Raw genomic sequence first — 26831 nt, 5'->3', positions numbered from 1 at the left:
TCCTCCGTGCCTTTGGCAGAAGATAAAGGCTCTGCGTCTCTATGCGTCAAGGGTTAAAGTCTCTCTTGGTGTTGCAAACCCCAGGTCCCGGGGATGAATTTCACCGGCGAGGGAGTGGGGAGGCCGAGCGGAGCGAGCGCTTCCCTCCAAACAACTGCACTCTCTGGAGTCCCATTTATGAAGTGATACAACTGACAAGGGAATAAAAGCCCGTCTCATCTAGGAAAGCAATAACAATAATACTGCCTCTGTTTATATCTTATGTCACACTTTTCATCCGCAGCCCTTAAAGCACTTTATACTCTAAAATAATACCACCACCGTGTTTGTGGATGCTTTTCCAAAATCCTACCGGTCAAACGGCAGCTCTCCCTTTAGCCCCATCCTTCTAAAAGCAAGACTCTGTGAGCAGATGAAAGGTTCCCTCCGAGCTGTCCTCAAAACGCTCCGTACTATCACCAGACTGCTGCCAAGAAAGGCTATGCTGAAAATGACCAAATTAGGCAATTATTTCTATATATTTTAAATACCCTTTACTCAAAACTGCCTGGGGATGTATTTTTAAATGCACATGACCTTGCCTTACTTGAGGGAGATGGCAATAAACAAATAATTGCAGCGACTCTTAATTATATTTATATCTCATCTATAAAAATGTCAATTATAACTTCAGAGGTCAACTACAAAACTGAGGTTTTGGCAGCCGGACAGAATACAAAGGGCTATTTTTCTTCTAAGGAAAGCAGCATCCTTCGCCGAGGCACAGACGATATCTCACTAACAACATCACTCCTGTCTCTTCCAATAAACACAACCATTACGCCAACCGCTTCCACCTGGACAATTACTTTTACGCCCTGAAATCTGGGAGAGGGAGACAGCGGGAACCCGAAGCACGACCCCCCCGGCTCCCGCGCGGGGCCCCGGGGTGCACAGATCTTTCCAGCCCAAATTCGGCGGTTTTGGATTTTGGATCCAACCCCAAGCTGCTGCAATGCTGCCCGGGGGGGGGGACGACACGGGAAGCAACAGGAGGTGGGGGGCAACAACTGCAAAAATCCAAGCCATTTCAAAGCTCCTCCACAACCAACGCCTGTCTTTTGGAGAGGCTTTAACCCCTCACGCACGGGATATTGCTTGTACGGCGCGGAACGCCTGCCTTTAATTTTGTTGAGTTTTAAGATTAAACAAGTCCAAATCACATGCTGTCACTTCCCTCCTCTCTCCCCTGCCATTCCTCACCATGTGAGAGAATTAATTGATATGAAAATAACTCTGGGGGCTGCATGGCTTTGAAAAACATATAGTATTACATTCAATACCGGCAATTACAGCTTGGGGGATTCAATCACTTGAAATCTTTGTCGTTTTGCATGTTCAAGACGTGGGGCTGCCGTGATGCACGCCCTGGACAGCTCTGGAGCAGCCAGTGGCTACAGGCGACCACAAAACAGGTCCAGGCTGGCGGAGAACGTTTGAGGCTGTGACCAGGAGCATCCCATCACGATGAGTAACCGATACGCCACCACCTCCTGACTCATCTCTACCCTCAGGCTTGAGTCGCGGAAGGACAGGGGAGTTAAATCTATCAGGAGCCCCTCCACTGCATTCCCCTTCCCACGGGACGTGCAGAGCCCGGGGAGCGCTGAGCGGCTGCCCGGCTCCGGGGATCGCCCGGCACGAGCAGAGCACAAGGACAAAGCAGCCGCCCCGTCCAGCTCCGGCTTTCGGGAGCTCCCCACCATAATGAAGTTCGAAGGACATCATCACCCCGCCAGGCTCCCTCCCACCCCAAAGATCAATAACTAATGCTGAAGGCCAGATTTTATCTGCATTTCCCAAGGATAACAAAATAACACCACCCTCTGGGGTTTTTTTGTTTGTTTTTTTTTTTTTTTTTTTTCTCTTTCCAATTACTAAATCCTTTCAAGACTGACCCAGTGATTTTCAGCTCTATGAAACTTCAGGCAGTGAAGGAAGTGATCTTCCAGATTGTTTGGAGACATCGAGTGTGGTTTTGCTCCCTATACAGAAGAGCAAAAAGTAAAGTACAGAAACAGAGGATTACCAACACTTTCTTTCCAGGAAGAAATGGCATCTGAACTAAGCTGACCCAGAGATATTTGCCTTTTAAGAGCTGATTCACCACGTGCCCACTATCACAACGAAGTGGCCAAGCCAGAAGAACCCTTGCAAGAAGACACTGCATCCCAGTGAGGATAGGGATTGTTCTACCTTTTTTGAATACTCCAGAAATTAGCCACTCCTTCAATTAAAAGGTCACAGATTTTGCAGCCTGCCTGTAGTACAGCTAGCCAGACAGGCATGAAATGCAATAGCTCTGAGTCTTATTTTCCTTAGGGAACATCCAGGGATAGCTGGACGTTAAAAAAGACACCAGCAGAGGCAACGACACGGTTAGCTTGATGACATTTTTAATGTTATAAAAGTTACGTGCTCCATTGGCAAGGCATTAGGTTTTATTTTGGGTGAGGTCTTCAAGCCTTCCCAAGGTATTAATAAAACTGTTCAAACACGAGCAGTTCTGAAAATCCCTCCTGCGATGCCCGGTTCAATCTGTGCATTTCCACTAACTAACCGGTGTTGGTCCAGTGCCGCGCGCGGGCGAGTTACACGCTACCGGAATACGCACACACGAGTAACGCACACGTGCCAGAATTATGTCAACAAATACTCTCAATTTGCTTGCAAGGAAATTTATCTCGCTTCCTAGCAGTAGGGAGTGAATTTTAATACTTTGCCTTTCCCTTGCCTACGCTGATTATTCTAGGCATAGACTAACTACAGTAAACCACAACGGATATTTTATCTGCCATTTCTCTTTCCCTTGACTAATTTGAAGATACAGATTGCAACCCGCAAGTGGTTTTAAGCATTGCCATTAACACTGTTGCTGCATGCTACTGCATTTTAAACATTTCCAACGCAATCAGAATGTCACAATTTGTAAAATCTGGGGTGATTTTCTAAACGATCGATGCAGCAGAGCTCGCTTCATCACAACAGCCCACTAGCCAGTTTATTAGCCTGATTAGTGGTAGCTACCTGTGCAGAAGGAAAAATGTCAGAAAAAAATGAATAAATTCAAGCATGAAGATGAAGATGACTCTACTCTGCCTTTTACACTTGTTTCTTCCTTCTACTTGTGCTTGGCAAAGGTAAAGACCTTAGATCTCGTCTGGGAGCTTAGACAGGGATGCTAACGCAAAGAGAAATGTTGCGTGTGGAAAAAGCAGGCCATTAAAAAAAAAACAAAACAAAAACAACAACAACAAAAAAACCCAAACCAAACAAAAAAAAAAAACTATGAAAGAAATTCACAGAATTCCTGGGGGAAAAAAAATAAAAAAGGAGGACCTGTTGCCTGTCGCCTTCAACACGTGTCGTGGGGCAAAAAGCCCTTTGTGGAAAAACCGAAAGGTTTCATGACGGCTAAGGCGCGCCCTACACCCGCAGCCCTCCACTTGAGCAGTTACGGGCCTTTTCTCCAGATAAGGCAGCGGAAAGATGCTTCTGAAAGGGGAATCCATCCTCCGGGGCTCCCCGCTCAGGTTCACGCCTGGTAGCAGGGCTCCCCAGCGCACTACTCCAGCTTCCCCTGAGAGCCCAGAAAAGCTGACCTGGAGCTGTCAGAGCAGAGCTCGGCACTGGCAGAGCACGAACACCGACATTTTCCGGTGCCCTCGGGCCTTGGGAAGCGCTGACGGCAGCACAGTGCCGCCGGCGGGGACGACGGAGGGATCACCTTGAGGCGCACGGGGAAGAGACGAGCGTCTTGCTGGCGGGAAGCAAAGGAAGGACTAACACACCGTTGCTCAATTTTCAACGTCCCCGCAGAGCCTCCTGCCCACGCTGGCAGCGGAGCCCAGGCAAGGCGGGCACAAGCTGTTGAAGAGGATCATCAGGGAGCTCGGTGGGCAGGAACAGAGCTCACCGCAGGCACAGCCAAGAGCCTCGACGGGAACAAAACTCCAGGATTTGGGATGTTTTAGCAAGTGGAGGCTTTCTCCCCGCTGTGTCTGGAGCAGAGCCCTCACCCGGGGATGAGGCAGCTGCTGGGGCCACCCAGCCCGGCTGCAGGACAGGCTGACGCCCCCCAGGATGAGATATCCACGTGCCTCCAGCCCCTCGGACAGGGATGGCAGAGACCAGCTCTGCGGGGTGAGGGAGGCCGAGACAGAAACCGCAGGTCAGGGACTGGCAAATTGGGGCTGCAAAAGCCTCAAAAGGACAGAGCACGGAGACGAGCACCTGGATGGGCTGCCAGCCTAACCGATGCACACCGCGTAAACTCGCCAGGTTAAGAAACAGGTGAAGAGAAGGAAACACGGGATACAAACGGAAGCAGGCAGAAGACTTGCTGAAATGCATTCAGGGGGGCCAAATCTGCTGAGTACGTGCCCTGCTGGGACCAGAGCCCCCCCAGCTGCCGGCAGAGCAGGGACGCGGTGCCCGTGGGCCCAGCACAAAGGCACCACATAACGCAGCTCTTTAAATGCAGCAAACAACATGCTGAGATGCTGAACGGAGAAGGGTATTTATGGCCCGTTTAAGGGTGGTTGCAAAGAAAAGGATGGAAAATTCCCTGGACATAAAAGGACGTTGTCAGGGGTTGAACTTTCCAAACTATGTAAGAGTTTTGAACACTAGGTTCCTGTTACAAAACCGACGGGCACTGGCTGTTCACATGCCTTCCCTGGCTCTGAAGAGCTTATCTTCTCAAGCAAGGCTTTTGCTCGCTGCTGCTGAATTTTCCAGGGTGTTACAATCCCTGAGTTCAGAGAGGGATTGGTGCCTGGGCGGGAGGGAATGCTATCCTGGAGGTTTGCCTGACTCACCCAGCCATCCCCACGCGCTAAGTTGCTTGTTAAGGTAAATATCAGAGCAGTGAATAATTCGGAGAGCGCTGGGAGGTCAGCTCTTCTGACCCTGCCATGGAGATGAAGACGGGGCGAAGCGGCAGCGGCCGGACACTCTGGGCTGCTCCCCTCTCCCCTGCCCAGGGCTCTCCCCGCTCCCCGGCCGGGCGCAGGCTCCTTTACACCTCCTGGCAGCCTCCCTGAACAAACCGGCTACGCACACCGCCCCGCGGGGCTGAGACAATAACCGTATCAACCATGAGAGCCCCCACAAAGAAGCTGGAGGGTGAAGGGCAAACGACAAACCACGGGGCTACACGTCCCCGCTGTCGTACGGGGGCAGAAGCCACAAACTGCGCCGGCCTCCTGCGCTGCCTCCAAACACGGGCCGTGTTAAAGCGGGGACGCTGGTGGCGTGAAATCCATCTCGTTTGGAGATGAGGAAAGAGGGTCTCAGAGCCCGTCCCCAGGGCAGTTCCTGGTGCCGCTGTGAGAGCCCAGGTATGTTTAGCTGGGCTGAAGGGAGAGGCTGCCAGGCTGCTCTCTGCCTGGAGCTCAGCGTCTCTGCTGCAGCGATAACGTGAACCACTCGCCGAGAGACAGAGGAGCATCATTTATTTCCACTGAAAGGAATGGCCATAACATTGAAAATAATCCTCAGCTCGTTCTCACCGAACTGCACAAGCAATGATGAAACCTCGTCTCTCTTGTAAAATATGTGGAGGGGAAATTCCTCTTCTGGAGATCCTGGTTATTCTGAGCTACCATCACTGGAGGACGAGCAGCCCTCGGCTTCAAAACTCCAACATGCTGGAATCCCCAGCAGAGGGATTTAGCACCTTCATTTCCCAGTGCCTCAGCTTAACCGAACACTAGCCACCTTGGTACAAACCCTCTGCTTCCCTGCAGCTTCACCACACACAGCTCCCAGAGCTTTATTATCTCCAGGGACCCCACGGAGCCTGAGAATGGTTCTCCCAAAGAGAAGTCATTAGACTGAGCAGGAAAGTCTTCTCTAATAAGAGAATCCACATGACGTGGCACTACAGGCCAAACAGCCCCTCCTCTGCAACACCTGCAGGACAGGGGGATTTCGCACCACCGGATTTGGCCACCGGGTCATCACGTTGACACTGATTTTTGGCTGTGCTCACCGTGCAGAAGCTGTCACAAAGTCATGCCTCAGCTCCCGTTCTCTCTTACCTCTATGCCTGTTGGTCGTCTTGTCAAACATAAGCATGGCGTCCTCTACCTGCAAGACACAAGAGGGGAGATTCGGGCTTTAACACAGCGGCTGCACGGGTTGCAAAGACACAACAGACAGACTGGGAAGGGGAGACAAAGGCAGGAGCAGCCTCAGCTCGGGTACAAACGCTGCATCAGATCTTGGATTTGCTCAGTCAGCTCTCCCTTTGGGAAATCTGCTGCTTTCAACCCCCATCCTAGCTCACATTTGATCCTAAAGCAGAAAAGCTAACATTAAAAGTTTTGTTGCCCTAAAAAGCCAAATATCTAAGGAGCTTTTCCACCCCTCGTCGGTCCCTGGCTGTGCCTCATCTCAGCCTCTTTTCCCTTTTGTAGGGAGATAAGGAAGGGCCAAGAGAGGAATTATGGATGCAAATCAATCCCATGACTTCTCCAAATTAGAGTCACTGTCTTGGTTTAGAATTAGGAGGTTTCAAGAAGTATGAGCAGGGTAAAATCTGGTCAGCCAAGAAAGGTATTCAGAGGCTTTCAAAAGGGCTTTTGAAAGGCTAGAGGAAAGAGGGGAAAGGGAGGGGGGAGAAAGTTTAATTCGCATCAGGCTTGGCATTTCCACTTCAGAAGAGAGATGACTGATGAAACGTATTGAAGTGCAACCAAATTGCTTTCAACTTTCATTACTATTTGCATGATTTATTCCACCTCCATTTAATCTGTGCAGCCACACCTAAAATTTTACACTTATTTTAGAAGGATGTTGTGCTGGGGTTTATTTTCCAGCATTATCACATTTTAAACTGTTGCTCAGAGGCTGCAGGAGCTGGGGCAGGTCGGTCTTGCTGCAGGAAATGTCCTGGGCAATCTTTCTGAAAAGAAATTACAGACTTGCTATTCCCTGTTGTAAATTAGGGGCTGATAAAAAAACCTGTATTACGGCTAAATTGCAGAAGACATTGCAGGAAGGGAGAGGATTTTTAAAGAAAAGGTTTTATTCTTTAAAGGACACCACTGCTTGTCTGTAGGGGTGGGTTTGGGGGTTTTTTGTTTGTTTGGTTGTTTTTTTTCCCCTGTAATTTTCATAATACGTCCAAGTTCTTCTATTCTGGCTTTCTATAAAACCTTTATTTTAGGTGACTTACAATGCAGTTACATGCTCCCTTCGCCTTACGCAGTGCCACCAAAGGCTCCACCTTCCAGCTCAACTGCCTGCGCCCGCTTCGTGCCGAGCTCTCCCTTTCTGCACAGCAGATCCGGCCACGGAACCGCTCCAGGTTCAGATGAACCACATTGGCTCTTCCAGGTTAGTTTTAAGCCAGACCAGTTTCCCAGCACGGTCAACCCAAGGCTTGTGCCAACGCAAGGGACAGGACGCTGCAGAGGGCGGAGAGGCAGCACCCCCTGGGAAGGTGGGACCACTTCTGGTAGCCCCGCCAGCTTCTGCTGCCTTGATGTGATCCTGGAATTGCGGCAGGATTTGAAAGCTCTCTCCTGGATAAAATTCACGGTTCAGGGAGTACAGTTTGACTGTAGTCCTCTTATGCAGGGGAGCACACACCAAGCTTACTTCTGTGCGGAATTACAATCTCAGTCTTGGCTTGGCGGAGACATATTTTGCGAAGTTGGTAAAAACATGGCTTGAACCTCTCTTAACCATGGGACTGAAATACGTTCCAGGATACAGTAAAAAAATACAGTGCAGTAAAACTTTACACTATGCCTAAACTCGTCTAAAAACCCGTCTCCCGTTAACCTGTTCTCAACTTTTACAAAGCGGTTTGTAAAATGAGTTAGCAATGTCTTGAGATGGAGGAGAACAGCATGCCTCCTTGATACCCATCTTGAATGAGATCTAAAGATGCTGATGCACCGAAAAATCCCAACTACATTAAGCACAGAGCCATTTGTCCTGCTGTCTTTCCTCACTCCAAGGAAGGAAATTCGCAAGTATGAGTAATATCAGAAAGCAGATAAGGACAGAGCTGCCCCTCACCCCACCGCCACCGCTTATCTCTGCTTTGGGGTTACATTTGCACAGCAATCTTTATTTTTCATTCTCACAGGTCTTGGCCTCACTGGAACCAAAAATTACATGTCGCACCTAATGCTGTTTCCTAAAGCATCGCTGCCTTCCTCCGCCTCGGCCCGCGCGAGCGTGCTGACCGCCCTTCTGTCCCCACGCCAACCGCCGCGGCAGAAGCTTTAAGGTGCAACTCTTCCAACGTAACCTCTCCGCCCCAAATCCCCCAGCAAAGCCCAGAGGGGTCCTTGGACCCCCGGCGGCCCAGACCCCAGCAGCCCAGGGAGGTCCCCCGCCCCCCGACCCCGGGGCTGCCGCTCTCCTGGCTGGATCCGCACCGCGAGGCCTGGCATTTCCAAAGGGCACCTCCTCCCGCCAGGACTTTCTGGGGACTTTAAAAAGGCCGCGTGCATGGCTCTTAGGGGGAGAAGAGAAAGCAGATGGGGCACAGGGCATCTCTGACCTCACTTTAGCATGGCCGTGCCTCGGCCCGAAGCCTCCCAGCCGGCTGAAGCCCGAGCTCCGGGGTGCAAACCCCCCGTCTTGGCCTCGGCTGCGGCCGGCAGCACCACCGCGGGCACGAAGCGCTCGTGGAGCCGCATCCTGCTCAGCCATGAGGGAGAAGGGACGGGTCCTGGCACCCGAACGGGCAACTGGCGGGGCGAGGGGCTCCGGGTACAGCTCCTGCTCGTGCTGGGGATCTGCCCTTTTGTTCCTTCTCTCCCCCCTGGCACAACGCGGCCCGTCCTCTCGCCCACCAGATACGCATCCTCTGGGCAAGCAGCGCTTTGGGCCGCGGGTACCAAGGCCCCCGCTTTGCTGCAACGATGATCTTGGCTGAGATCTTTTTTTTATGCAAATAAATCCTTATTAGCAGTAACAAACGCAGCCCGCATGGGCTAATCCAGGCGATTTCCACCGTGCTGGCTGGGACCCCAAAGAGCACAGACACCCCGGGGGTGGGTGCTCCCTCCCTCCGAGCAGTGGCAGCCACTTCTGGGATCCACACCGGGCACCCAGCTACCCAGGAGAGGGTCAGCCCCGACAGCCCAAACCTAAAAACCTGCGAAGCAGGGGGAAGCGGCTCTGCAGCTGAGTTTCAGATGTGGACCAAGCATGCCTTTAAGAAAAAATAATCAGTGGGGTGTTCTTTAAGCCAGCTGGTGCTCTTTCAACAATGTCTAATTGGTTATCTTTTCTGTTTCCTAAGGTCAGAACATTTTATCTCCGTCTCTGCCCTTTCTGAGTTTACCCCACCCTGCGTTATTTTTTAGGGCAGCCATTGTAACAGAAGAATAGCCTCTTTCCTCCATAGTCCGGTGACACAATGAGACTTCTTGAAACCTCCTGAATAGATAAAAGTGCAATGGCAAAAGGAAAATTCTATTAACGCTTTGCAAAATAAAACATCTAAGAGCTGGTTAGACAAGCAAGAGAAGAAAATCAATATGGAGAGGGCAGCGCGCTTAGAAAAACTTTTCACCAGTTGCAAAAAGGTGGCGAGGGTATGGGAGGGAGGGGGAGAAAGAAACTTATTAATTCAGAAAACCCATCAATGGTATGGAAATCTGGCAGAACAGCAAGAACTGAAACTAGAAGAATTTGAATATACAAAGGGCTGAATAGAATGAGAAAACCACACTGCCTCACACACACAGCCCGTTTCTCACGGTTCTCTGTGAATCAAACACAAGTGGCTTGTTCAAGTTTTCATCGAGGAGAAATAAGGGACACAGTCAAGGTAACCGGCAGTAAACCCTGTAGTAAGCAAATTGATCCCCATTTCAGGGGAAGAAAAAAAAAAAAAACCACAAACCAACAAAAACCCAACCCACAGACTAAACTCAAGTACATTCAGGAGCCGTGACTGTCCAAAAGTTAACCCCCTCCTCCAGGCGCAGGCTCCCTTGCTCGCCCAGTGTTTTAAAGATGCTCGAACTGCAAGTTTGCCAGGTCTCCACCCATGCAACTAGCACCTCGCTCAGGAAAGAGAAGCAAGTTTTTTTCCGGGGCTGGAAGATGCAGTTGCCACCTGCAAGGCTTGGCCGGTGACCCGGCGCCGGCTCAGCCCCGCGGGCGGCCTCCAGTAAGCGCGTGCTGGGGGCCCAGCAGCAGCCACCACACCGGTACGGAGCCGAACGTCCCCAGTTCGGGTGCGAGCTGCCCCCCGCCCCGGCAGCGCCTGGCCACCCAGCCATCCCCACCTTTTCTCAGACGTAGTATGGCTCAGTGCGGAGGCTTGAAGGAGCTGATTAATCTGAACTAATTCCGGGCAGCAGATGAAGGTGTACTACGAAACAAACAGTCTTAGCACTTAAGGTAAATAAAAAAAAGAAGAAAAGACGACTTGCCAGATAATACCAGTTACAAACCGACACTTGGGCCCAACAGACTTCTCCTCTGTCCCAGCGTACCCCATACATATATCCAATTCAGACCCGGTTTCTTACATAAAGCCTAACTAATGGGCTTTAGTTTATTTAACTTTTCTTTTTTTTTTCTCTTTTCAATCCACTTGGGGCTCTGAGAAAAGGAAGGGCTATACCACTTCATTACTCACTGCCTGGAAGGAGGAATAGGGGAGAATGGGAGGAAAGAAAAAAAACTGGAGGAGCCAAAGGCTTTAATAATCCTAACAGTTCCCAGGGTTATTTAAAATATGCCCAACCAGTTCACAAAAGGCTCCACAGAGATAAATGTATTTGATTTTCTTCCACTTTAATGGAGGCATACATTCAAAGCAACAAAACCAGGGTGACCTAAATAAAATGACTATTAATTGTACCCAGAAAGGCTCTGAATTTAATGCAACTGATCTAGCCCGGCACAAGAACACACAATATTCTCCATTCATTCCTCCCGCTTTCCTCTCCAGGATTTCCCTCTCCTCTCTTCTCCAGGAGGCAGCCCTGCGCAGCCCGGGATGCTCAAACCTGGCGCCAGCCCGAGGAAGGGGCCGAGCCCCGGGCGGAGGCCAGCCGGGGTCCAGCGAGCTCCTGGAGGGCAGAGCAGGGGGCCCGGTGCTGCTGCCAGAAGCCACGATGCCCAAACCGGGATGTTTTCTGGGAAAATCTCACATCTGGTCTTGTATTTCTACAACGGCACGACGTCTGCACCGACTGGCAAACCCAAGAGGTGCTCCACGTACACCCGGCTTGGAAAGCTGGCGCGTCCTTACAGCATGCCTGCACGGGCACCCAGGAGTAACAACAGCCACAGTTTCACACCTCCAAGTTTTTGTTTTGTTTTGGTTTGGTTTTTTTTCCCATTTGAATAAAGTTTTCTCACTGAGTAAAATCTCCACGGGGAAACTACCAACTTCCGTAACTACACCGGATGGACACAGAGCAGTCTTTATGCCTCACACTCCTCCTCAGCCAGCCCAGGAAAAGTTTTTCCTGATGCAAAACCTGAGTTTGACACGTCCAGACCAGGCTGAGATGCTCCTCATTTCCCGCCCCCCGGTGCCCCCCCCGGGGATGGAGGGGCTCTTTGTTTCCAACACTCCCTTGCAGATTTGGTGCTATGTTCTCCATCCCTTCAAGGTAAAGCAGAATTAAGGCAGACAAATGAAATAACGCACTGTAATCGAACACTGTGGCAGTTTGGATTGGGTTCTGAAAGAAAAGAAATTACAAAAGGATGACATTCAGCTACACGCAGCTGGGTTGTGTTTCTACTTTCTCTGATCCCTGACTTGTAAGCTTTACAGGTCTATCACTTTTTCTGCTCTCCCAAGGAAAGAAAGTGTGCTGGATATTCTGGTCTAATTCCTCAAATTATTTATACACGCTGCACAACTCTTCCAATATTTTGCTTTCTGAAGCAGAAAAACCTCTTAGCTGCTAGTAAACTGTCAGGTGCTATTATTTTAAATGCGCATGTGAAATCTAAGCGCCAGCAACGTGCTTGTGCAGATTTACAACCTCCCCCCACATAAATTAAGACAAATGCATATCGCATGCCAGACAGTTAGAAAAAACGGTTCCCCCACGCCAGGCCTCTGGGTTTGATTACAATGGAATTAAACAAAGAAACAAATATTTTAACCTTTCCCCCTCCTTCTGTCAAGCAGGGCCCCCTCCTCCCGGGGCGGCTCCTGCTCTGTCCAAAGGCCCCCCCGGCATCGCCCGGGCGCGGTTGCAGCACCGGGTCCCAGCACCACGGCCACTGCGAGCCCCGGGCTCCTGGCCCCCCATCCCTGTTCCACCCCCAGCCCCCCCGCTGCCTTCGCCCCCGGGAGCCAAGCGGAGACCTCCGGGGCTGAACGCACGAACCCTCCTGAAGCTACAGCTCCCCCCGGCCGCCCCGGCGTCCCGCGGCGTGGGGACAGCATCAGGCAGGGTTCGGGTTTGGGTGGGGGGATGCTCCCCGGGGGGGGTGGGGACGCACGGGGAGGTCCCTCACCGAGCGCTTCCTCGCCTTTCGCAGCGACGACTTGCCAACCGAGCACTGACAGATTATGCACCGGGATAATAATCAATGCCATACTGTGCAAGAACAAATTCCAGTGCTAGCAATTTTTCCCCCCAGCAGTCGAGTCTTTAAAAAGTCTTCTTCAGCAATTATAGCTAATAAAACTACAATTTTATTCAACACACACATATCATTGTAACTAATTTTGCTCCATCAGGGCTGAAATTAAAACAGTCATTCAATCACGTTAATCTCAGGGCTTGCTCACCAGCCGTGACATGGCAAAGAGCATCCCAAATGCTTGCCAAAAAGCACAGTGGCTACTCTTGGACTTCAAAATGCTCCTGCAAAACACCAACATGCTGCTCAGCGCTTACTCTACCAAGGGGGATGTAAGAATGACTAATGCTCTCCAGAAAAAAACAGCTTTCCACAGCAGGACAAATTAAATACGACTCCATAGACAATTTCTCATGAATTCCTTCTCTGGCATTAATAATACAAAGTATTGATGAAAGCAAGGCTCTTGGCCACGCTCAGATCAAGTTATAGACTCTGCAAGGACTCGGAGTTTTCCTTTGACCTGCTGTCTTGGCTAAGAACTTCCCTTGTCCCCATCAGATTTCCAGCACACATTAGCTAACACCACCAACTGGCAAGTCAAGGTTCTTGAGAAAAAAACCAAACCAAAACCAAACAAAACCAAACAAAAAACCCAATCCAACAACCCTAAACAACGAACAAGCAACTCTGAAACCTAAAGACAGTTCGTTCTTCGGCATCAGGGGCTGCTGTGCCACTACAGGGCCAGAGGAGGAGGTGAGAAAAAGGAAGAAAAAGGAGCAAGGCCAGTGGCAGCAGGGTGGTGTAACGTCAGCTCGGGCTGGTAACGACCTCCACCCAGCAGAGCGGCTGCATGGTATGAACGCCCAGGGACATTCCTCCGAAAGGACTGAGAGGCACAGGGGTTCCTGCAACAAAACAGGGATGCAGAACAAAGCACTCTCGCGGGCAGCATTAGCAGCTCCTCACTGGGGTGAGGTGGGCCCCACCTCCCAGCCCCTCTAACACCAGGTTTTGCCAGTGCAAATCAAGCTGAAGACAAGAGTGACACAGAGCACCAAGCAAGACCATCACGGTGCTACCCTCCCCTTGGCCGCAGGGCACGTATGTGTTTGCCGTGCTTTTACAGAGGCAGAGCAAAGCAAGCCTTGGGCTGGATCCGATCTCCGCAATCAAGTCCTGCAGCCAGGTCTAATTGCCCAGAACAATTTATGCCTGCCAGCGCACAGGCAGCTCTCCCCTGGGTCTCCTTAGCTTGACGGGAAAATAGGTTCCAGCGCTGCATTTCTGAAACGGAATGAAAGAGTCAGAGGAGCCGACACCGAGGGCGCGTCTCGGGGAGCTCCCAGGAGCCGTCCCCGATCCTCCCGCCCCGCTCCCAGCCCGGCCCAGCCGCAGTTCAGTGCTCTGAGATCCCGACGGACGCGGGTCCAGAGGGTACGCACGACCACCCCGCGCGAGAACCTGAGCTAAGAACAACTTGCTAGATGCCGTGCTACTCACAGCCCTGCACCGATGCAGATTTGCACCACCCAACTTCCAATCTCGCTGCAGAAGAGCAGCGTGTTTTGCTGAGAACGGGCAGAGAAGTGGCATTGCCCGGTGGCTCACGGCCACGGTGGCCTCTGGGGACACCTGATGTATCTCTGGATGGTGACAGAGATGACAAATGCCATGTAAGTAAAGCAAGAGAGGCCATCGCCCCAGTTTGGCCCCGGGGATGTGCCGCACCAACTAAAACCAGTCCCGCACCGGTGGGGTTTTGCCCACGGATGGGATTTGAGGTGAGGGCAGCCCAAATCTGCAGCTGGAGCCAGAGAATGGGGACATGGGGGACAGCAGCGGGAGGACCCCCAGCTCCTGGGGGTAGGTCTCTGGGGGCAGAGCCGCTCCCCTCTTTCCCCTCCAGCGTTTCGGATGTCTGCCGCCACACACGCCATCACAGCCCCCACCCTAGGCAAGCCGCTTTCTTTAAAAAAAAAAAAAAAAAAGCAGACGCTCACCTAACACAGGACAGAAAGCAGACACCCACGCTCGTTTCTGGAAGCAGCCTGACCTAATGCCACATGATACGCATGTTTACACAGAGCTGTAGCATTTGGTTAACAAAACCTATTTGTGAATTAGAGCAGCAGCTCCATCACTTCTATAATAAAACTCCAATCTACATTTCTGTCGGAAATCGGTGCCACAGAAATTTCTTCTTTGATCAAAGGTGGTCCATGCTATAGTCTGAGACTGGGAGCGATTGGTAACTTTAAAATATATGTCAACAGCTAAACCCATCTTAGTAGGCGTTAAAAAGCAAGAGAAGCAGCACATTCAGATCTCGTTCAGTCTGAAGCCAGTGTTAAATCACGGAGCTCCCGCTGCCGCCCTTCGCCAGAGAGTTAAGTACAGAATCTAGTTCAAAACATCTGCTGGAGAACCTCCAAACTCTCTTACAAACATTTAATTCACCCTGCCTCAAAACATCTTTGTGTTTTACCCATCTAATAGACATGGAAGAGGGTGGGACTAGAAGGAAAATTAGGCTACAGGCATGTTAAGTGACCCGTATGTGGCCCCAGAGCCAGCCGCGACCCCGGAAATCTTTGCCTTCGGTTCCCTGCCAGCGTCAGACCGATCTCCCACCCGCACCCTTGTCTATCTATTTATTCAAGGTGTCCTGTCTCCCTGTACACGTGCACATGCGTATGCACGTATCACGCATTACTTTCTACAAACTTCCCCAACAAGTGAGTAACTTCTGGTAAGTGTTTCCTGCAAGATCCACAAACGAATGAAGAACCCGAGCTCCGTCTGTCCTGCTCCAGCCCTGTCCCCTCGCTGGCTGCCTGAAGAAGTAATCACCAGATAAAAAAGTAAGACAAACACACACGAACGGTACTTTTTAAATGTATGCACGACAATCTTAAAATACACTTTTTGGCGCTCACATGGGAGCCATTAGGGTTTACGTGCTGAAGCTTCTGCTGCTGAAACACAGGGGAACTTTTGCTCTTTCGAAAGCAAATGCCGAGAGCTCCACGCAAGCACATCACTCAAACTGCAGCTTAAATATATCAAATATCACAAGAGTCACGGCACAACCACACGAGCCGACAACACTGAAGTTCAGCTCAGCTCCTTCACTCCCTCAGGTGCCCTCAGGCCGAGCCCCCCCACCCGGAGAGAGGCCCCGGAAGGTGCCGCAGGGCAGGGCCCGGGCCGCTCTCCTCCCCGCCCGCAGCGCGGAGGCGATGCCACCGCGGCAGCCCCGGAGGAACATTGCTCCTTCAGCATTTCAGCAAGCCAGGTGCAAGAGCGGTTCGTGATTTTACTTTCACGGAACATTAGCTGCCGTCAGCAGAAATAATTCTTCCTCCCTTCACAGTGCTCGTTTGCATATTAGCACTGCAAAGTTGCAATCTGTTTTCTTTTCCAAACAATAGTTAAGAGGTGCTGCCCTTTAGGCCTGGCCGGCGCAGATTTTGGAAACCATGGGACTGCTGAAAACTCCATCCGGAGGCGAGGCAGCTCCTGGGGAAGGCGTGTGTCCGCACACGGCCAGCTGGCGTGCATCCCCTGCTCTCCTGACGGGCTCTACGCCATCCTGAGCAATACCACCACCTGAAAAGCCACCATAAACATCTGTCCTCCTGTCTGGGCTGCAGCAAGAGGGATGTTTGCATTTAATGTAATTACAGCAGCAGCTCAAACTCTGCCTACCTCTGTTTGCTTCGCTGCAGCCACAGGATGCAGCTCCCAGGCCCAGAGGGCGCACGGCATTTTCCACACAAGAAACTCGGGTTTTACAGCTGTGGAGCCAGTTAAAGCCCAAGGTGGCTCAGACCCGGACACCTCCTCAAGTGCCACCCTCCCCGTGAGCCACCCAGCAGCCCACCACCCTGCTGCGACGCTCCGTACGGGCAGAGAGAGGATGTCTGAATTAGTACTTTTCCTGAAAAAAAGAAGCTGTTAAAGTGTACGGTGACCAACCCATCAAAAATTATGCAAGGGCCTGTTTCGGGCCACCACCAAACCGTGCAGCAAACACCCCTCGGGCAGACGCCTTCGCCTGCTCCCCGGAGGCCTGGGAGCTTGAATCTGACTCCCCGCACGCAGCTCCGAGCGTACACGAGCCAGACAGAGCTCAGGGTCCAGCTCCCCGACCAGCCCTCCGCTTGGGGCAGCATCCAGCCTCCTCTGGGGCTCCACGGGGAAGCTGGCTCCAGCGACCCCCACAATGAGTAAGACTACAACCTTTTTCAGCGGAGAAGGAGCTCCAAACGTTTGTGGAGCGCTTGCAGGTCCGTGGATGAAGCGTGCTATATACAGGGCAAAGTCTTTTTCTTTCCAAACCCAGCATTTTCCCTATCGATGCAACACTAAAGCAGGAGCAGCTGGTTTGTTTACTACCGACCAACCTGCCCAACACCAAGATGCAGAGAGACCGTTAAAAGCCACATGCCAGAAAGAGCATCAGAAACCATCTCTCTGAACGCCAAAGTACAACACACCGCACCCCGAACCACGCCGTGACTATTTCGGGGACAGCTCCTAATAAAGGGAAGCTACTGTTAAGTGTGGCTCGATTTCAAGCACACGGTTAAGTCCAACTCAGTCCTTCCAAGACGTGGGTTCTGAAGGCAACAGCAGCCTTTGCACACTTTCCTTCGAAGCACTTTCTGGAACCGAGCCCTAGGGGACCCCCTGCTCAGCACACCACGACTCGCCGCGTCCCTGCCTTATCACATTACCCTGAGCACAGAAGAAGTTCCTGTTCACCCAGCGGCAAAGCCTGCAGAGAAATAACCCCATCACACACCTCTCTCTCACATTGGGCAGTACAAACACACAGCATTACAGCATAGCTCTTCTTTACCCGCTGAACAGACCATAATAACCTGTGGGGTTTCATTCAGTGCCCTTAAGCCATACAGTAAAAACTAGCTCACAGCCTTGCCTTGTTACAGAGTATATTGAGAAATACTCTATTCACAAGCAACCAGGGTTTTTTTTTTTTTTTTTACAGATGCCTTTGCAGTACAATTCCAGCCTAGGACTGACACAGGTAAACAGATCTGATTAAGAGACATCCTGAGCAAAGTAGCAGGATCCAGTTTAAAGAGCTTCCTGCTGCCCTTTTGTAAATACCTGCTGAATAAGTGTGAAGATAAGACAAGTATTGCATTACTGTTTCCTGATGCATGAAGGGCTTTTTTTATTGCCCAGAGTTTGGGGAGAAGGAAAAAAAAAAAAAAAAAAAAAAAAGTATGGACAACTGCCACAGTCAGCTTCAGCAAAAGGCTCAGCTGCAAAATGAAACAGTGTAGTTTATTAGCAAAGAAAAACTCATCTAAGTTTCCCTTGACTGTAATGAAAAAAAAAAGTTTCATTTTATTTCCTGCTAGATCCTTTTTCCTTTTGTTGTTCTTTTCATATACTGACTTGCATATTGAAGAATATTTTTTCCAGGGCTATTTTTTTCGAGGCAGAACTCTCCCCTCCTTTGCCCTTCAACCCCAAATCAAACACAGCTTATTGAGGGATTTTTTAATTTACAGAAAAAACACTCGCAGCCCAGCCCCTTGCTGTAACAAGTGCTGCACGCTGCTGCACTCCAGAAAGGTGCCAAATTGCCGGCTCTGGGGTCCAAGTCCCCTCTCTACCCCCGGGCTTCGCGGCAGAGAGAGGGAGGGAGCTGGGCGAGCTCCCAAGTCCTTCCCCCCTGCGCAGGCTGCTGACAAGGTGGGGATTCAGAGAACCATACCCAGACCAGACTCATTACACTGATGATTTATGACTTTTTTTTCCCAGCTGTTGGATCAGAGCCCCCCCATTCCTCCCACACGCACCGCGACACGCCGCCTGCTCCGGCGGCGCACAGGAAGCAAAAGTCATTTTCCCATTGTCACAAATCAGCGGTAGAAACGGGAGAAGCCGAGTCCCTGGCTTTGCTTTCACGATCTGCTTGGAAAGGCAAGAGCTCTGCCCCGGCCCTGAAACAGCCCGAGCGGGGGAGCACGGATTGCCCCGGCCACATCCCTGCAGCGCTCGCCCTGCGGCACGTCGCCCAACTTCTAGAGGAGAAACGACATAAATTAAGCAGGAGCTCTGCTTTGTGCTGTTTGCGGGTTCAGACTCTTCCTTCACCCCTCTCAGAATATTCCAGCCAGTCTTGATGAGAAGCCAGAAGCCCAAAGACCTTTTGTGGGAACGTCTTTTAAGCCCATTCACCCCAGAAAAGCATCGTTACCAGTAACCCTTGGCCGTAATCACCGCAGCCTGGCAATAACCCACCACCCCGCCTGCTCGCTGGCCCCAGGGCTTTGCAGAATGAGGAGCCCCGGTCACAAAAGGCCGTTTTGATCACTCAGGACCTCGGGCCGCTGGCTGCAGCCTGGCCCCCTTTAATTTGAGCACAATCAGGGAGCTCAGACGGGAACACTAGTTTGGGCTGTCGGGATGGATTTTTAAAGTACCACCTTGATTTTATTCCCTTCAGCTCCACCCCTTCCCACTCCCCAGCCAGGCTCCTAAGCGTGCTGTAATAAATGCTGGGAAAGGCAATCTACCAGGAGAACAGGCTATTAAGGCTGAATACAATATTAAAAAGAAAGCAATTAGAGGCGCTGGCTGCGGCTCGGCACAGCGCCGCTCACACCTCAGCCCCTCTCCCAGCCCCTCGAACGCCAGCGCATCCCGCTGTGCCCCAGTGTCATATTGTTTGGAGAGAGATTTAATGCCCATGAACTGCGGTTATTGGTGGGTAAATTGAGTTTTACACGTGTCAACAACGCAAGCGCTCATCAGTTTGACAGAGCCTCACCCAGTCATTTGAAATCAAGGTTCAGCTGCAATTTTTAATTACCCCTGGACAGCACGGGGATTACAGGCATAATCACCGTACCCAGATTTCTGGAACTATGTTACTACTCTTAAAGCCTACTGCAGAAAAAAACAGTATTTTCTGTTGTAGGGGTTTGGGTTTTTTTTTGTTTAAAACCACACTGAAACCATTCAACCTCCTGCAGCTACTTAAATCATCAAAATGATTTCTGTGAAAAAAATTATTTTCTTCAGTCTATAAAAGAAAATTTTAAAAAGGATCCTCCTCCATCCTTATTATCCATCCTTATTATCCATCCAACAGGGATTCGAGGCGCAGGCAGAGAGTTCACTTTCAGTACAAATGTAAGATGGTTAAATAATGCCCCACTTGGGAAAATGGCCAAAAAGCCACCGAGCAAAGGCTCCCCGGCCGGGCAGGCACCGCCAGGACCAGGCTGAGCAGGAGCCCCCCGTCAGCAGGGAAAAGACAATTTCAGCCATTAAAACAGCGGCTGGCCACAGGTGCCATCCTCTCTCCTCAAGAACTGCTATAACCAGTACCATAAGGGGCACTTTCGTGGCATGTTTTCCCAGGGGACACGGAGGTGGCTCTGCTGTCCCCTCCTCGAAGCACCGCATCCCTCCCGGGTACGGGGAGACCGACGGCGTGTAGGGGAACCTGCCCCAGCCCCTCGACGCCGACCAGGGCTAAAACCAGAAAGAGAACCCAAACACCTGACCCGAACCCCGCCGCACTACCCACAAAACGAGGCACCCTCTTTCCTGAAATAGTAAACATGGAGTAAACACACAGTAAACAACGGCAAACACGTGGCTTTAATGCAAAACACACTGCCTCTTTTCACATTTTGGTCTGATTTATTTTTTTTAAAAAAGGATGGCTTATTTTTGCAAGGGCTTCCCAAAACAACGCGTATTTGCAAGGGTTTCCCAAAACAACACGTATTTGCAAGGGTTTCCCAAAACAATGCATATTTGCAAGGGTTTCCCAAAACAACACATATTTGCAAGGGTTTCCCAAAGCTGCTGCTTCCACCTGTGCGTGGGCACATGCACGCGTGCACACACACACACACACACACACACATACACGGCACGTGTGCCCTTTCTGCTCGCTTCCCCAGAGCCCCCCAGCCCGCAGGGCCCCCCCACCAGTGCCCAGGGCAGCAGCCTCACACCTCGCTGCAGAGACCTGCGCCCACTCACCCACGGCCGGGAAAACACGATCCGAGGGGACGCGCCCACCTTTTCACTCCTTTTTCTCCCCAAAGCCCTGGAGAACAATGAAGCCCTCCCCTGTCTTCCCCAACACGGCCCAGCCGCCACCTCGGAATATTTTGCTTGAAACCTCTTGGCTTCAAACACTTTTTATTTCTTGCCCAAAAGCTATTTGAATGGATTATGTCCCAGTGATGAATTTCACCTAGAAGTGTTACAAGAGGCTCTTGAATCATGGCAAACAGGCTCGGTAAATCAAACAAACGGCCAAAAACGGGCAAAGAGAGGATTTTGGTGTTAAGAATAAGGTGACAGGTCCACACATCAATCCCACATGACTGACAAGATGTCCTTCTGAGATGCGTATATATATATACTTTTTTTTTTAACTGCTTCACTGACTACACTTTATTATGCCGAAATAACACGAGATACAATAATTAAGCTGCAATCTCAGTGGATTGTTCACAATGATAATTCCACCTTTATAATTCAGCTTCAAATAAAACCCCTTTGTTCTGTCTTATTACACAGATTCTGATATCATTCAAGTATATTAACTGTAGCCTATTACTGTCACACAAAAATGCTCCCTGAGCCATAGCAAAAGGCTCCCCAGACAAAACTTTATGTCATGTTAATCCAAGCTTTAATAACTATGAGGATATATAACTGTATTCTAATTGTGCTTTGTGTTTCTGCATACGAAAAACAGAAGATATCAAAAGTGACAGAGGCAGCTTGCTTCCACCCGAGCACCAGCTCCTCGCCCTGGCTGTCTCTGGCACCGAAACGCGTTTCCATTCAGAGCGGCGGGGCTGAAACCGGCCGTCGGGCAATTCGGGCCAAATCCTGGCTCACGCCAAGCCCAGGTCTCAGGCACAGAGGAAAAAGGGCTGGTGGTGCTAAGTGCTGCGGCTGTTACTGCAACAGAAATTAATACCCTCTAAAATAGCACTTAAACAGGGATAATCAGTATTATGGAAATTGTACATATTTAATTCTTGAGTGTCTGCTGAGAACATTACATGATAAAGGACTGTAGTAAGCAGAGCATTCATTTTGTAGCCAATGCTTAAAATAGGCAAAGGAAAGAAAGGAAAAGAAAAAGAAAAATAACCTGGAAACAAGCAATGAAACGATTCACAAATTTATAATAGTGCATTTTCAACTGCCGACTGCAGGCTGGGAAATGATTTTAAGAAACAGTAGATGGATCTGTCCCACCCCCACAGTGCTGAGGCAAAAGTGTTCTCTACCGTGTTTTGCTCCTACTTTTGCTAACCCAGTTTTAAGTGCTTTGAGAAATGAGATTTATACCCCTTCCATAAGTAAGGTTACAGTGCTGATCTCGCAACTAAATCCACAGCAGGCTAAAAGCAGCCAGATTTTAACCTTGCTGCTCCAGCTGTAGGACACAGGCCCTTTCAACTCCTCCTTACTCTCATACTCTGCTCATTTTCTGCTGCAATCTTCCCCATTTCACTCCTGTAAAATTTGCTTCGATGCAACACAAATCAGGGCCAGAAGTAAAACTGCCCCCGGTGTACAAGCCTTGTGCAGGGCTCGATATTTCCTCCTCCCAGAGGTGCCTGTTTGGCCTTTTCTGTCCCACTCCACAAAATCCCCGCTCATTCCCCTCCGCCAGCGCTCTCCAGTGAGAGCCTGGGAGTCTTCAGAGGAACTTCTGTAACGATTAGCCAAAACGCTACCAAAACTCAAGGAAACATGACGGTTTTCCTTCCTGTGCCCTCACTGCCATCCCCCGAGGGCCTTCCTGGCATTTTAATACCAGGAGAATGTGGGTAAATGGAAATAAATATTTTATGTTATTTACTTGTTACTTACTTAGAACAGTTAACTACCATAAAGGGTCATTTTGCAATGTCATAAAAATAGACCTCGTATTTTATGTTAAGCTTACTGACAACCTGAGTGAGATTTTGCATTTCTCTGCCTGAGGAGCTCCGCGGAGCTCTGCAAAACACCATGGCCAAGTAACCAAAGCTGCTGCCCGTCAGGAAACAGCCCTTTTGCCTTCTCCCAGCTTTGCATCACCGAAACCTGAGAATTAATATTTTCTACTAGTTATTCTGGATTGACTGTCTTTCCAGCGAATCACTGCCAAGAGGGGTGGAAGAGAAGAGAGAGAAGAGAGAGAAGGAAGGAGAAGAGAGGAGAGGAAGGGAAGGGAGAAGGGAAGGGAGAAGGGAAGGGAAAAGGGAAGGGAAAAGGGAAAGGAAAAGGGGAGAGGGGAGAGGGGAGGGGAGAAAAGGAAAAGCTGATTTCAGGGCCCAACATACAGAGCTATCATGAATGGCTCCATCTCTTCGGCGTTGGTGCCGGTGCTCCCCAGTCCCAGACAGAGCAGTTTGTTTTGAGTCAGGCCCATTTCACGGCTCTGAAGGTCAAATGAAACCAGGAGGGTCAGAGTTTAAAATTCCTGACCAGCTCTGATCACCTCCTTTGGCAGCCCCAGACCTTTCTAGCAAAGCAGAGGTGAAGCTCCCCCGGCACCGTCCCGCTGCCCGTTTGTCACCAACCTCCTCCTCTGTGATAACGGGATTTGCAGACTTTTTGGATCTCCACGTTGGGCCCCAGGGAGATCATAAGGATCAAAACCACATCTGTCTCGAGTGTCAAAAATACAAAACCAGCTCCTTCAGCTCCCCAGGCTCTAATTAGGTGGCATCTTCCAAACGTTCCCCGGCATAAGCCCAAAAGGTACAAACCGCTGTACATTTTAGTGACAGGAGGTTCTGTTTATTGATGTGAATTAACCTTAGGCAAACTTGGAAAACTTCACTGGCTACGTTAAAAAAATAAACCCAAATGAAACTAATGGAACTAAATGAAACTAAAGGAAACTGTAAGAAAAATTAAGGTTTACTCCTGAAGACACAGCGTCCACCAGCACTGAGCGGGGAAGGGCCAGCGAGGGCTGGGGCAGACGGTGTGGAAGGGAAAACCGCTCATTCCTCAAAGATTTTAATTTGTCCCACCTTAAAAGAAATGAGCACTGCAGGCTGACGGGAAGTAGGGAGATGGGACTGAGGCTCTCCAGGGACAACAGTGAACTTTCATCTGTCCAAAGCACCAGCACGGACAGCAAAGGGCTGCGGAGATGCAGCAACTTGGGGTTTTTTGGCCAAAAGTAACAGAGAAAAACACCAAGTCGCCTCCTGTATTTCCCCAGGACCCTCGGAGGAACACCAGTGCCCAGACGTCCCCGTGTGTCCCTGCCACCAGCACCCGCACAGCTCATTAAGTGCTTTTACTGGGAAATAGGAAGCAGCATGCTGAAGCAGCGAAGCTCAAAGAAAACGGGAGAACAAGATGGACGGATTTACCTTGGAAATGATCAAAAAAAGAAAAAAAATAAGCCCACATACCTAATACCCCTGAGAAGTTACCTTTCTCCCGGTACTTGTTTCACACGGACTCTGATGTTCCACAACCCGCCATCTCCAAATCAGGAGAAGCACTTAAAAAGCCACCAGATTTTAAATATAATACTGTTGAGGATTTTATTAACCTGCTGACACTAGAGCTTCCTGGTTTCATATTTTGAGGTTGTTTTCTACAACATGTTTTATAAATGAAAATGAACAGTCTTGTGTAAATCACAAGACTCCAGAAACTGGAGTTTTCAGGAGGGGAAAAAAAAAAAAAAAAAAAAAAAAATCACTGAACAGCCTGAAATTCTTGATAAATTGTGAAATTTGGCAGCACCCATCTGACAATGTTTATTTTTTTTCCCCCAAAGTTGTACTATGCTGAACATTAGATCAAAACAGTTTTCTTTGGCAGACACAGGTTCTGCTCTGCATTCCCCTTCTCCCTGACACACCATATGGACCATTCTTAATGAAATATATTTAGAGAGGGATACTAAACTAGCTCAGCACTGGTGTAAGCACTGCTTCTCTGGAAGTCACAGACTAAAAAAAAACACCGTGCACTTTTGATCGCTTTTGATTTGAAAGTCCTTAAAATCGCAGTCAGTCAGCCCAGATTAAAATACCAAATAAAGCTTTAGTGATACAAAACACACACATATGTGTGTGTGTGTATATATATATATGAAGTAAAATTACTGCTATTTTATAAAATGCCTTCAAGTAGGGTGTGCTATAAAGAGTCCAGTGAAATGAGAAAAACTGGCTTGGACACCTTCAGTACAGAAGAGATAACAAGACAAGCAGAAATTTCTTAAAAAGTGAGAGGTGTTTTCTTCTGCAGCAAGATAGGAAAGGGTATTTTCAAGGTTTGTGATCTGCTCAGAATATCGGTCCAATGCAAGCGTGTACCAGGCTTCGAAGGAAAGCCGTGCAGGTACAGCCAGGGCGTTCGGGAGTGGACTGATGGCTCAGCTCCTCGCGGGCGCTACAGGTGCCCGTGGCGAGCACAGCCCCCGGCTGGTGGTGCTGGCACCCGCACCCGGACGGACGGATACCGCCCGCAATGCCACGCTCCTCCTGGGCTCTAGGGACCCGATCCGCGGCGGGGGCAAACCAGCACGATGGGCGGGCGGGAGCCCCGCGCCCCACCTCGCGCCCAGCGGGAAGAGGGGCCACAGCTCTCTCCGGGAAGGCACTGCGCACCCAAACACAAAAGGCTAAAGGGAAGTCTCTTGTCAGAACGACCAAATTCTCTGCCCACGAGCCCAGCAGCTCCCTTGGGATTTCTATCGGCTTAAAGGAAATCTGCCAGTAATCCAATCGGCAGCAACAAGGCAGGAGCCCGTGTGGCAGAACAAAGCTTTTAAGGAGCAAAGAGCTTGTATTTTGGGGAAAAGATCTGTGTCAAGTTGCTTTTAGTTTTGCCTCTCCTCTCTCTCTCTCTTCTTCCCTCCTCCTCGAGCAAGTGGCAGGATGGACAGGCATTATCTAAAAAAATCTTGCGGCGTAATGTCAAGATCGATATGTTGACCTAACAAGTAATGCCAGCTTTAGTAGTATCTTAATGATGTGATCATTATCTTCTTACCTGAAGTGCAGCAGCGGTTAGCACGTGTGCCAGCAGGAAGACTTAAGACTATTCAGTGCAAAAGACCACAAATGCTTCTCCATTTGCACACAGATATTCTCTGCATTTGGTGTCTCGGGGGAAAAAAAAAAATTAGCTACCCATGCTCCCAAACATTCACAGTGGGCTCAATTAAGCAAGCACAGTGGAACAGTTGTTGTTTCCCTCTGGGTAATGCAGCCTTACAGGCTTCTGGTCATTTGTACCAAAGTCTCCCAGATTTGCGTCAGCGCGCTTAGAGATGGCTGGGAACTTGTACGCTGTGCAGTGGCAGCAGGGGAAGGGAAGATGCCAGTCTGGAATCCTGTCTCTCTGAATATACCTGGATTTTATGACCCTGGTGGATTCCCTCTGTCTTATGCCCCATTTGTCGAGGAAACTGTATTTTTGTTGAGACACAATCACACCATAAAACTCGTCTTGCCTGGCTGCTGCACGCCAGAGAGCTCGGAAGACTCGCACTTGCCAAAACCACTGGGATTGCAATGAAACGGAGTCTCAGCCACGTTTTAAAGGTTTTGAGTTCGCCCTCTCAAACACTGCAGACCACTTTTGTACCTGCCCTCTCCACCCACCCTCTCCCGGGGGGGGCTCAGCTGCCCGAGCGCAGCGTCACCGACCACGGGACAAGGGCACGATCAGCCCAAGCGCCTCGGAAGGGCCCCAGGAGCAAAGATGCAAATGTCCAACAACGCAGGAATTCAACAGAGAACCCCGAGAACGGACGCTCGCAGCTCGGCCAAAAGCAAACAGATCAAAAAACCCAGCCAACATCTGATAAAGAAAACGCTAACGATCCAAGCTGGCCCCTGACCACAGGAGCATCTTCCTGTGGCAAATGCCTCCAGTAGCAGCTGTCAAACACAAAACAAGAGATACAACTGGCATTAGGAGACACCCCACCCTACAAAGCCCCGCCAGTCCTGCTGCTTTGCCTGCAAGTTTAATGTGCTTGAACAGCTGAAATTTGTATCCGACACCTGAGCGTCCGTCCTGCCCTCCAGACGAGCGAGCCGTTGTCACCAGAGCTTCCCTACACAAGCAGGTAATAAAGCAACACAGGCAAACACCTTGGGATTAGAGGAATAGGACCTTTTTTCTGTCCGTTCATAAATTATTCCAAAACGCTCCCAAACCCGAGAGAAAACAATGCCCCCCTTCTTGAAAAC

The 26831-nt window shown here is 50.1% G+C and overlaps 1 protein-coding gene across 19 annotated transcripts in view; it reads right to left on the bottom strand.

The window, feature by feature from the left end:
* The window catches only part of MSI2 (musashi RNA binding protein 2), a 256287-nt gene that overhangs the window by 96560 nt on the left and 132896 nt on the right, over nucleotides 1-26831 (bottom strand). For all 19 annotated transcript variants that reach the window (XM_042791795.1, XM_042791800.1, XM_042791808.1 and 16 more), the window contains one exon: nucleotides 6084-6132. In XM_042791795.1, coding sequence (XP_042647729.1) covers nucleotides 6084-6132 — 49 coding nt within the window. The remainder of the gene's footprint in view (nucleotides 1-6083; nucleotides 6133-26831) is intronic.

This window comes from Tyto alba, unplaced genomic scaffold (assembly GCF_018691265.1).
Source record: "Tyto alba isolate M040663 unplaced genomic scaffold, T.alba_DEE_v4.0 Super-Scaffold_19, whole genome shotgun sequence".
Classification (NCBI taxonomy): domain Eukaryota; kingdom Metazoa; phylum Chordata; class Aves; order Strigiformes; family Tytonidae; genus Tyto; species Tyto alba.
Note: the sequence above shows the minus strand (reverse complement) of the source record. Positions and strands in the feature narration are given on the sequence as shown.